At 43.6% G+C, this 12,687-nt stretch overlaps 2 protein-coding genes across 3 annotated transcripts in view; one reads left to right on the plus strand and one right to left on the minus strand.

Annotated features, from left to right (window-relative positions):
* LOC133610933 (stonustoxin subunit beta-like) overlaps positions 1–12,687 on the minus strand; it is a 460,649-nt gene that overhangs the window by 98,772 nt on the left and 349,190 nt on the right. The gene's annotated exons all lie outside the window — the stretch shown is intronic.
* Positions 1–12,687, plus strand: part of plekha4 (pleckstrin homology domain containing A4) — a 56,543-nt gene that overhangs the window by 18,084 nt on the left and 25,772 nt on the right. Inside the window, exons 6-10 of the mRNA XM_061967695.1 lie at positions 1–3; positions 4,890–5,102; positions 5,167–5,461; positions 8,989–9,042; positions 10,015–10,137. The exon at positions 1–3 is cut by the window's left edge and continues 116 nt beyond it. Of these exons, the coding sequence (XP_061823679.1) occupies positions 1–3; positions 4,890–5,102; positions 5,167–5,461; positions 8,989–9,042; positions 10,015–10,137 (688 nt within the window). The remainder of the gene's footprint in view (positions 4–4,889; positions 5,103–5,166; positions 5,462–8,988; positions 9,043–10,014; positions 10,138–12,687) is intronic.

Here is a 12,687-nt window from a genome sequence, read left to right on the forward strand (position 1 = left end):
CAGGTATGGACACTGTGATGCCTCGCTAAATTAAATCAAACATTCATTACTCAACTCAAGAGTGCCCCAATCTAAAATTGTTTCAAGATAGGAGTTGTCTCTCAGCTAATTGTTATGTTTTAAGTTGCAAGCAGAAATTTGAGTGACAAGCATCCCAGCCAGGGGAACCGGAGGGTGTGTTCTAACTATCGTGGGATCACACTCCTCAGCCTTCCCGGTAAGGTCTATTCAGGTGTACTGGAGAGGAGGCTACGCCGGATAGTCGAACCTCGGATTCAGGAGGAACAGTGTGGTTTTTGTCCTGGTCGTGGAACTGTGGACCAGCTCTATACTCTCCGCAGGGTCCTTGAGGGTGCATGGGAGTTTGCCCAACCAGTCTACATGTGTTTTGTAGACTTGGAGAAGGCATTCGACCGTGTCCCTCGGGAAGTCCTGTGGGGAGTGCTCAGAGAGTACGGGGTATCGGACTGTCTGATTGTGGCAGTCCGCTCCCTGTATGATCAGTGCCAGAGCCTGGTCCGCATTGCCGGTAGTAAGTCGGACACGTTTCCAGTGAGGGTTGGACTCCGCCAAGGCTGCCCTTTGTCACCGATTCTGTTCATAACTTTTATGGACAGAATTTCTAGGCGCAGTCAAGGCGTTGAGGGGATCTGGTTTGGTGGCTGCAGGATTAGGTCTCTGCTTTTTGCAGATGATGTGGTCCTGATGGCTTCATCTGGCCAGGATCTTCAGCTCTCACTGGATCGGTTCGCAGCTGAGTGTGAAGCGACTGGGATGAGAATCAGCACCTCCAAGTCCGAGTCCATGGCGGATTGGTGCGGCGTCTTCAGTAATGCGGACGCTGTATCGATCCGTTGTGGTGAAGAAGGAGCTGAGCCGGAGGGCGAAGCTCTCAATTTACCGGTCGATCTACGTTCCCATCCTCACCTATGGTCATGAGCTTTGGGTTATGACCGAAAGGACAAGATCACGGGTACAAGCGGCCGAAATGAGTTTCCTCCGCCGGGTGGCGGGGCTCTCCCTTAGAGATAGGGTGAGAAGCTCTGCCATCCGGGGGGAGCTCAAAGTAAAGCCGCTGCTCCTCCACATGGAGAGGAGCCAGATGAGGTGGTTCGGGCATCTGGTCAGGATGCCACCCGAACGCCTCCCTAGTGAGGTGTTTAGGGCACGTCCCACCGGTAGGAGGCCGCGGGGAAGACCCAGGACACGTTGGGAAGACCCAGGACACGTTGGGAAGACTATGTCTCCCGGCTGGCCTGGGAACGCCTCGGGGTCCCACAGGAAAAGCTGGACGAAGTGGCTGGGGAGAGGGAAGTCTGGGCTTCCCTGCTTAAGCTGCTGCCCCCGCGACCCGACCTCGGATAAGCGGAAGAAGATGGATGGATGGATGGATTTTTATACTTCGCAAACTCATCCCGCGGGGCGGATAAAACCTGTTCACGGGCCTGATCCGGCCCTCGGGCCATACGTTTGACACTAGGGATGTCCGATAAATGCTTTAAAATGTAATATTGGAAATTATCGATATCGGTTTCTTAATTATCGGTATCGGTTTCTAAAAGTAAAATGTATGACGTTTTAAAACGCCGTTGTGTACACGGACGTAGGGAGAGGTACAGAGTGCCAATAAACCTTAAAGGCATTTCCTTTGCGTGCGTGCCGTCCGAGTCACATAATATCTACCGGCTGTTCTCTTCACGAATTAATGCAAGGCATACTTGTTCAACAGCCATACAGGTCACACTGTTACAAATATGCGCCACACTGTGAACTCACACCAAACAAGAATGACAAACACATTTTGGGAGAACATCCGCACCGTAACACAACATAAACACAACAGAACAAATACCCAGAATCCCTTGCAGTACTAACTCTTCCGGGACGCTACAATATGAACCCCCCGCTACCCCCCACCCACCCACCTCAACCTCCTCATGTCCCAAATTCCAAGCTGCTGTTTGGATAGATAGATAGATAGTACTTTATTGATTCCTTCAGGAGAGTTCCCTCGGGAAAATTAAAATTCCAGCAGCAGTGTACAGAATTGAGATCGAAATTAAAAAGTAAAAAGTAAATAATGGGAGTATAAATGGAAACAGAATAGAAAAATATTACAATAAGAATACAAATAAAAAGCAACAATGAGAATAAAAATATAACAGTAAAATAAGAATATAACAAGAGAAACTAGGCAGTAGTGACCATGTTGTGAAAAAGTATTGCACTGTTATTGTTTTGAGGCATGTTAAAAAAAATAATGCACTTTGTGACTTCAATAATAAATATGGCAGTGCCATATTGGCATTTTTGTCCATAACTTGAGTTGATTTATTTTGGAAAACCTTGTTACATTGTTTAATGCATCCAGAAGGGCATCACAACAAAATTAGGCATAATAATGTGTTAATTCCACGACTGTATATATCGGTATCGATCGAAATCAGTATCGGTAATTATTAATATCGGTAAAAAAGCCATTATCGGACATCCCTATTTGACACCTCTGGTCTATTGTATTGTTTTTATAACATATTTATTATCTAAAAGTTTGTTTTTCTTTTCAAAAGGCATGCTACATGTTAAGATTATGTTGTTTTAGGGGGCCAAGCACCAATGAATTGATTTCAATTTGTTAATATGGGCGAGGCCGATTTGAGATACAAGTGTTTTAAATACAGAGCTCCGTCACAGAACCAATTATGCTCATAAATTGGGGAAATACTGCATTAGTATTGTAGGGACCTTACTGCGTTGAAATGAATCTACTCCCGGGATATTGCAGTCAATGACACTACAATTGAGAACATCGAGAACCTACCTGTCATGGATGATCTCGACAAGCTCCCAACCTTAGCGGAGCTCAAGAAGGCAGTCAACTCCCTTACCTGTGGCAAAGCTCCAGGGAACGATGGCATTCCCACTGAGATCATCAAGAACAGTAAGGACACTGTTCTTCTAGACCATCTTCATGAGCTTCTATGTCAATGCTGGGATGAAGGAACAATTCCTCAGGATATGCGAGACTCAAACATCATCACACTGTACAAAAATAAAGGGGATCGCAGCGACTGCAACAATTACCGTGGAATATCCCTCCTAAGCACTGTCGGGAAGACCTTCGCTAGAGTGTTACTCAACAGACTGCAATTGCTTGCTGCCCGTGTATATCCAGAATCACAATGTGGATTCAGGTCGGGGAGATCAACCATTGACATGATATTTTCTATCAGACAATTACAAGAGAAATGCCGTGAGCAGAGACAACCATTGTATATCGCCTTCATCGACCTTACAAAGGCCTTCGATTTAGTTAGCAGGAAGGCTCTCTTCAAGCTTTTGCACAAGATAGGCTGCCCACCAAAGCTGCTGAAGCTGATAACATCATTCCATGAAGATATGCAAGGAACTATCCTGTGTGACGGCTCCGCATCAGCCCCATTCCCAATTGAGAATGGAGTGAAGCAAGGATGCGTGCTTGCTCCTACGCTCTTCGGAATCTTCTTCTCGTTGCTATTGTCAGAAGCATTCAAATCATCTGACGATGGTGTTTACCTACACACATGGAGCGACGGGAAACTGTTCAACCTCGCACGTCTCCGGGCAAAGACTAGAGTGCGTAAAGTCCTCATCAGAGAGATGCTCTTTGCAGATGATGCTGCTCTGGCCGCACCATCAGAGGAAGCACTACAGAGGCTGATCAACAGCTTTTCTGATGCATGCAAAGACTTTGGCTTAACTATAAGCCTCAAGAAGACCAACATTATGGGACAAGATATGCGCAACATTCCAAGGATCTCCATTGGAAACCACACCCTGCAAGTTGTTGAGAACTTCACCTATCTTGGCTCAACCATATCCAGCAATCTCTCTCTCGATGCCGAGCTCAACATCCGCATCGGCAAAGCATCTACAACGATGGCTAGACTCTCCAAGCGTGCTTGGGAGAACACACTGCTAACCATCAACACAAAAATGAAGATCTATCAAGCCTGTGTTCTCAGCACTCTACTTTATGGCAGCGAGTCATGGACCTCGTATGCACGCCAAGAGCGCCGTTTGAACTCCTTCCATCTTCGGTGCCTGAGGCGGATTCTGGGAATCAAATGGCAGGATCGCATCCCGAATAAGGATATCCTCGAGAAAACAGGAATGAAGACAATCTTCGCTCTCCTTACACAACGACGTCTGAGATGGCTTGGCCATGTAAGTCGAATGGATGACAGTCGCATTCCAAAAGACATCCTGTACGGTGAACTGGCCTCTGGAACAAGGGCTGTGGGAAGACCTGTCCTTCGTTTTAAAGATGTGTGTAAGCGTGATATGAAGGCCAGTGACATCAACCCATTAAACTGGGAAGCTTCTTCAGCTGAACGTGGGAAATGGAGGAAGTTAGTGAAGGAGGGCGTACATCAGAGTGACTTAAGAAGAGTAAGACAGTGGGAGGAGAAGCATGAACGTAGAAAGCGAGCAGTCACACCCCTACTGAATCAACCAACAATACAATATGTATGCAGGAACTGCAACAAAGCATGCCTGTCAAGAATTGGCTTATATAGTCACAACAGGCGTTGCACATGACATGAATTGACATTTGTGCGCAAAACTCTATTGTCTCTCGAGACAGACAGATGCCAGATGATGATATTTATTATCTAAAAGTTTGTTTTTCTTTTCAAAAGGCATGCTACATGTTAAGATTATGTTGTTTTAGGGGGCCAAGCACCAATGAATTGATTTCAATTTGTTAATATGGGCGAGGCCGATTTGAGATACAAGTGTTTTAAATACAGAGCTCCGTCACAGAACCAATTATGCTCATAAATTGGGGAAATACTGCATTAGTATTGTAGGGACCTTACTGCGTTGAAATGTGCGTTACCTTGCAGACGCTGCTCAAGTTACCAAGATTTCACTCAGATGGGTGGCAGCAGTGAATCAATGGACCTCCAAAAATCTCCCTCAGATGAAGAAGGCTTGTCCCAAAATCCCAGACATGTCAGCAGAACTCTGAGTGAACCGAGCCAGCTCAGCGGCGGGAGGATTGGGACGTCCAGTGCAGAGCAGAGGGGAAGGAGGAGCGTACATCAGAGGAACAGAAGGTTGTCACCACTCTCAATTCCAATGACTTCTCATTATCTCACGGTTATATGCTCTGATGTGCAGCCCTTCAGCCAGAACTCCGAGCCCTTGGCGTCCAAACCGCGAGGGGGATTCCCTTCCCTTCGGCGCGGACCACATGGACGCACCGACGCAAGCGCAAATCCTGGCAGGTTCCTCGGCCTCCAGAGGTCAGCTGGGGTCACGCCCTCACACGCCGGTGGGAAGGGTTGACATTCGACCCCAGGATGACTCCGTCATGGTGCCGGACACGCTGCACTACACACCTGTCTCGCCTAAAACCGAGTCCAAGTCCAATCCCGGCACTCCACTCCCAGAGAGGTGGCAGAATGTAAACAAGGTCAGGATGCACCTAATAATGTGTAATATTTTCAAGTAAATTAACACGTAGTAGTTTTACTATGATATAAGGCAGTGTTTTTCAACCTTTTTTTTAACCAAGGCACATTTTTTTCCTTGAAAAAAATCCTGAGGCACACCACCAGCAGAAAATGTTAAAAAAAATAAACTCAGTAGCCTACTGTATTTTCCAGACAATACAGTAAGGCGCACTTAAATTGTTTTTATTTTTTTTCAGAACTCGACAGTGCGCCTAATGTACGGAATAATTCTCGTTCTGCTTACCAACCTCGAAGCTATTTTATTTGGTACATGGTGAAATGATAAGTGTGATGGCAGTCAAACATAAGAGATACGTGTAGACTGCAGTCACACACAAGACATACGTGTAGACTGCAATATGACTCAAGTAAACAACACCAACATTTTATATGTTCCATTGAAAATATAGAACATTACACGCGGCGCTCAAAAACCTGTTTTAGTACGACTTTGGTAAGCTATAAGGCCACACCGCTTGATGGATTTTACTGTGCTTCAACATACGAGCATTATTATGGTGTGTGTATAAGGTAAGAAATATTATCTGACGTTTTGTTTCGCAATATTATGCAAAAGCAACTTTTCTTACCTTCTGATCTGTATTTGGGATCTGCGTAAGTCCTGATAAATTGCGCGCGTCCGCCTTTGTAGTCCGTGCCGAAACCGAAGTCCATTAGCTTCTTCTTTTTGTCTATCTTCGTTTTTTTTTTATTATCGGTCTCGGTTTTTTTTTGTTTGTTCCGACATTGTCCAACTCTTTAATTACCGATACCGATATCAACCGATACCGATATCAACCGATATATGCAGTCGTGGAATTAACACATTATTATGCCTAATTTGGACAACCAGGTATGGTGAAGATAAGGTACTTTTTTTTTTTTAATTAATAAAATGAGATAAATAAATTAAAAACATTTTCTTGAATAAAAAAGAAAGTAAAGCAATATAAAAACAGTTACATAGAAACTAGTAATTCATGAAAATGAGTAAAATTAACTGTTAAAGGTTAGTACTATTAATGGACCAGCAGCACGCACAATCATGTGTGCTTACGGACTGTATCCCTTGCAGACTGTATTGATATATATTGATATATAATGTAGGAACCAGAATATTAATAACAGAAAGAAACAACCCTTTTGTGTGAATGAGTGTGAATGAGTTTAAATGGGGAGGGAAGTTTTTTGGGTTGGTGCACTAATTGTAAGTGTATCTTGTGTTTTTTATGTTGATTTAATAAAAAATAAAAAATATACCGATAATTAAAAAAACGACACCGATAATTTCCGATATTACAATTTAACGCATTTATCGGCCGATATTATCGGACATCCCTATTTGCTATTAATATTTTTAGACCAATTAGGCAAAAGTGTGTACTTTCCCACGGCACACCAGACACGGTGGTTGAAAAACACTGATTTAAAGAACCATATTTGGTAAGTCAAGGCCAAAACTTATCACTTTCCTCTGGCACTGTTCCCCTAGCATTCAAGAAAGCGGTTATTCATCCTCTGCTCAAAAGACCTAACCTTGATCCTGACCTCATGGTAAACTACCGACCGGTGTCCCACCTTCCCTTTATTTCGAAAATCCTCGAAAAAATTGTCGCACAGCAGCTAAATGAACACTTAGTGTCTAACAATCTCTGTGAACCTTTTCAATCCGGTTTCAGGGCAAATCACTCTACGGAGACAGCCCTCGCAAAAATGACTAATGATCTACTGCTAACGATGGATTCTGATGCGTCATCTATGTTGCTGCTTCTTGATCTTAGCGCTGCTTTCGATACCGTCGATCATAATATTTTATTAGAGCGTATCAAAACACGTATTGGTATGTCAGACTTAGCTTTGTCGTGGTTTAACTCTTATCTTACTGACAGGATGCAATGCGTCTCCCATAATAATGTGACCTCGGACTATGTTAAGGTAACGTGCGGAGTTCCTCAGGGTTCGGTTCTTGGCCCTGCACTCTTTAGTATTTACATGCTGCCGCTAGGTGACATCATACGCAAATACGGTGTTAGCTTTCATTGTTATGCTGATGACACCCAACTCTACATGCCCCTAAAGCTGACCAACACGCCGGATTGTAGTCAGCTGGAGGCGTGTCTTAATGAAATTAAACAATGGATGTCCGCTAACTTCTTGCAACTCAACGCCAAGAAAACGGAAATGCTGATTATCGGTCCTGCTAAACACCGACATTTATTTAATAATACCACCTTAACATTTGACAACCAAACAATTACACAAGGCGAATCAGTAAAGAATCTGGGTATTATCTTCCACCCAACTCTCTCGTTTGAATCACACATTAAGAGTGTTACTAAAACGGCCTTCTTTCATCTCCGTAATATCGCTAAAATTCGTTCTATTTTATCCACTAGCGACGCTGAGATCATTATTCATGCGTTCGTTACGTCTCGTCTCGACTACAGTAACGTATTATTTTCGGGTCTCCCTATGTCTAGCATTAAAAAATTACAGTTGGTACAAAATGCGGCTGCTAGACTTTTGACAAGAACAAGAAAGTTTGATCATATTACGCCTATACTGGCTCACCTGCACTGGCTTCCTGTGCACTTAAGATGTGACTTTAAGGTTTTACTACTTACGTATAAAATACTACACGGTCTAGCTCCGTCCTATCTTGTCGATTGCATTGTACCATATGTCCCGGCAAGAAATCTGCGTTCAAAGAACTCCGGCTTATTAGTGATTCCCAGAGCCCAAAAAAAGTCTGCGGGCTATAGAGCGTTTTCTATTCGGGCTCCAGTACTATGGAATGCCCTCCCGGTAACAATTAGAGATGCTACCTCAGTAGAAGCATTTAAGTCCCATCTTAAAACTCATTTGTATACTCTAGCCTTTAAATAGCCCCCCTGTTAGACCAGTTGATCTGCCGTTTCTTTTCTTTCCTCCTCTGCTCCCCTTTTCCTTGAGGGGGGGGGGGGGGGGGGGCACAGGTCCGGTGGCCATGGATGAAGTGCTGGCTGTCCAGAGTCGGGACCCGGGGTGGACCGCTCGCCTGTGCATTGGCTGGGAACATCTCTGCGCTGCTGACCCGTCTCCGCTCGGGATGGTGTCCTGCTGGCCCCACTATGGACTGGACTCTTACTATTATGTTGGATCCACTATGGACTGGACTCTCACAATATTATGTCAGACCCACTCGACATCCATTGCTTTCGGTCTCCCCTAGAGGGGGGGGGTTACCCACATATGCGGTCCTCTCCAAGGTTTCTCATAGTCATTCACATCGACGTCCCACTGGGGTGAGTTTTTCCTTGCCCGTATGTGGGCTTTGTACCGAGGATGTCGTTGTGGCTTGTGCAGCCCTTTGAGACACTTGTGATTTAGGGCTATATAAATAAAGATTGATTGATTGAAGGCCAAATTCAGACCAAGTTTATCAATTCAGCTCAGAATTTCAGATATATTACGTGCAATTTTTATGACGTATGTTATTTGTTGGCAGCCTTCACCGACATATGGATCCGTGCATCATGTTGGGCGAAGACCTCTGGGAAAGGTGAGTAGCGACCAGTCCGCTCCAGCTGCCTGTGACCCCAAAGAAGTTAAGTGGTAGGAAATGGATGGATGGATAAAAATGACTCACGGATATTATTGTCTAAATCAGGGGTGTCAAAGTCATTTTAGCTTTGGAGGAAAATCTATTCCCAAGTGGGCCAGAATGGTAAAATCATGGCATGATAACTTAATAATAAAGACAACTCCAGGTTGTTTTCTTTGTTTTAGTTTGGCCAAGAATATAACAAGCCCAACGCTTTGTCTTCTGGACAAAACACTTCAAGTTTGTTAAAAAATTCTGAGAAAATTGATGCCGCTTCTTAAAACACACTGAGCTTAGACTTCATCTCAGTGTATTTACAAAAGGCCAGGATTAAACTCTAAGTCACAATCTTTCTGGGATTGAACAAAAAAACACAACATGTAAACTCTTCTAGGTATCAAATACCTCTTTTGTCATGTCCACGTATCAATCTAGCGCTAACTCAACAAACAGTAAGAAACGGAGGTAAAAACTATTCAAAAGTTCCCTTTTCTCGTGTTTGACAGAGATCTTTTGGGGCAACGAGGGTGCCAAATGACGATGTGTTCGAAGCAGAAGACATAAAACGGCAGGTTTTAAGTTTCATGTGGGTCGAGGAGGAGGAGCCACAGTCACACTTTACTGTGTACCGTTTGCTTGCCTAACAGAATTGCTATTGTGACATCCAGTGGACACATTTAGAACAGCAGTTTCTTTTGTTAAAAAAAAAAACAGCTCATTTGAATACTTTGTAAACTCATCACACGGGCCGGATAAAACCTGTTCCGGGCCGTACGTTTGACACCCCTGGTCTAAATTGTCTAATGGTGGTAGCTGCATGAGAGCTGTGGTTCATTAAGTGAAACATGAATTCTAACATGCACTGTGAATAAAACATGTCATGTCACATTGTGTACCGGTAACTGCTTCTTTTTGGTGTTCTCTTTTCAGAGCTACTCTGCTGGGGCCCACACAGACTCATTGCCCCCTTTACCCCCCTCATCCAGAGCTGGACATGCACAGCACCCGCCTAACCATCACTTCCCTAACCGCAGTGTCCCCACAGTGCATGTGGTAAAGCGTTGTGTTTTGTTTTTTTTACAATGTATTAGTATTTGTCACTCAAGTGCAAATATTCAATGAAATTAAAGCAACGGTATGTAACAATATGATGTTAAGACAACAGCTTTATATGGTACACCGTTCTTTGTTAATGGCATGGCAGCTGAGAATCAATGACTTTAGCACTCTATGACAGTCAATCAATCAATCAATCAATCTTTATTTATATAGCCCTAAATCACAAGTGTCTCAAAGGGCTGCACAAGCCACAACGACATCCTCGGTACAAAGCCCACATACGGGCAAGGAAAAACTCACCCCAGTGGGACGTCGATGTGAATGACTATGAGAAACCTTGGAGAGGACCGCATATGTGGGTAACCCCCCCCCTCTAGGGGAGACCGAAAGCAATGGATGTCGAGTGGGTCTGACATAATATTGTGAGAGTCCAGTCCATAGTGGATCCAACATAATAGTAAGAGTCCAGTCCATAGTGGGGCCAGCAGGACACCATCCCGAGCGGAGACGGGTCAGCAGCGCAGAGATGTTCCCAGCCGATGCACAGGCGAGCGGTCCACCCCGGGTCCCGACTCTGGACAGCCAGCACTTCATCCATGGCCACCGGACCTGTGCCCCCCCCCCTCAAGGAAAAGGGGAGCAGAGGAGAAAAGAAAAGAAACGGCAGATCAACTGGTCCAACAGGGGGGCTATTTAAAGGCTAGAGTATACAAATGAGTTTTAAGATGGGACTTAAATGCTTCTACTGAGGTAGCATCTCTAATTGTTACCGGGAGGGCATTCCATAGTACTGGAGCCCGAATAGAAAACGCTCTATAGCCCGCAGACTTTTTTTGGGCTCTGGGAATCACTAATAAGCCGGAGTTCTTTGAACGCAGATTTCTTGCCGGGACATATGGTACAATGCAATCGACAAGATAGGACGGAGCTAGACCGTGTAGTATTTTATACGTAAGTAGTAAAACCTTAAAGTCACTTCTTAAGTGCACAGGAAGCCAGTGCAGGTGAGCCAGTATAGGCGTAATATGATCAAACTTTCTTGTTCTTGTCAAAAGTCTAGCAGCCGCATTTTGTACCAACTGTAATTTTTTAATGCTAGACATAGGGAGACCCGAAAATAATACGTTACAGTAGTCGAGACGAGACGTAACGAACGCATGAATAATGATCTCAGCGTCGCTAGTGGATAAAATAGAACGAATTTTAGCGATATTACGGAGATGAAAGAAGGCCGTTTTAGTAACACTCTTAATGTGTGATTCAAAGGAGAGAGTTGGGTCGAAGATAATACCCAGATTCTTTACTGATTCGCCTTGTGTAATTGTTTGGTTGTCAAATGTTAAGGTGGTATTATTAAATAAATGTCGGTGTTTAGCAGGACCGATAATCAGCATTTCCGTTTTCTTGGCGTTGAGTTGCAAGAAGTTAGCGGACATCCATTGTTTAATTTCATTAAGACACGCCTCCAGCTGACTACAATCCGGCGTGTTGGTCAGCTTTAGGGGCATGTAGAGTTGGGTGTCATCAGCATAACAATGAAAGCTAACACCGTATTTGCGTATGATGTCGCCTAGCGGCAGCATGTAAATACTAAAGAGTGCAGGGCCAAGAACCGAACCCTGAGGAACTCCGCACGTTACCTTAACATAGTCCGAGGTCACATTATTATGGGAGACGCATTGCATCCTGTCAGTAAGATACGAGTTAAACCACGACAAAGCTAAGTCTGACATACCAATACGTGTTTTGATACGCTCTAATAAAATATTATGATCGACGGTATCGACAGTGGTCCCCAACGTTTTTTTGCACCACGGACCGGTTCAATGTAGGCATTATTTTCAGGGACCGGCTTTCCAGTTGTGCCAGATAAATACAGCAAAAATAAGTGTATGAAAAATACAACTCACTATAACGCCGAATTAGTGTTTCTTTGCAATGAGATGCAGAAGGAAATCTGCCTTTGGCTACAATATGTCACTTTTCTATAAGATATCTTCATTAATGTGCATTGTATCATGTCACAAAGTTATAACAAATGGTGACTTCCTATGAGGAGTTTTATTGTACATCTATAAACAAGCTCATTGGTGTGTCTAGTGCACCGGTGTCAAACTCAAGGCTTGCGGGCCAGATCTGGCCCTCCACGTCATTTTATATGGCCTGCAAAAGCCTGGAAATAATATGTGTCAATAAAATACCGTATATTTTCTTTCTTTACTTTCTTACTAAAGGTATTGGGGTTTTTTTTCTAGTTTGAAAAGGAAAAAAAAAGGTGTCTAAAATTACAACAAATATTATATTACCTAACTTTGTTGGTCAAAATCCAAATAAATAATTAAATATCTGCTTAAGTTATGATTTCAAAGCAAGGTATCCATAAATGTGTATACTATAAAAATGACCAATAGATTTTACTGTAAAATTTAGGGAGTTTTTTTTTACAGCATATTACTGTAAATTTAAAAAAAAACACCAATGTTTGTTTTTTTACAGTCAAATTCTGTCGACTGAGCTGTCAGTTATTGTTTTTTTTATGATTTT

This window comes from Nerophis lumbriciformis, linkage group LG11 (assembly GCF_033978685.3).
Source record: "Nerophis lumbriciformis linkage group LG11, RoL_Nlum_v2.1, whole genome shotgun sequence".
Classification (NCBI taxonomy): domain Eukaryota; kingdom Metazoa; phylum Chordata; class Actinopteri; order Syngnathiformes; family Syngnathidae; genus Nerophis; species Nerophis lumbriciformis.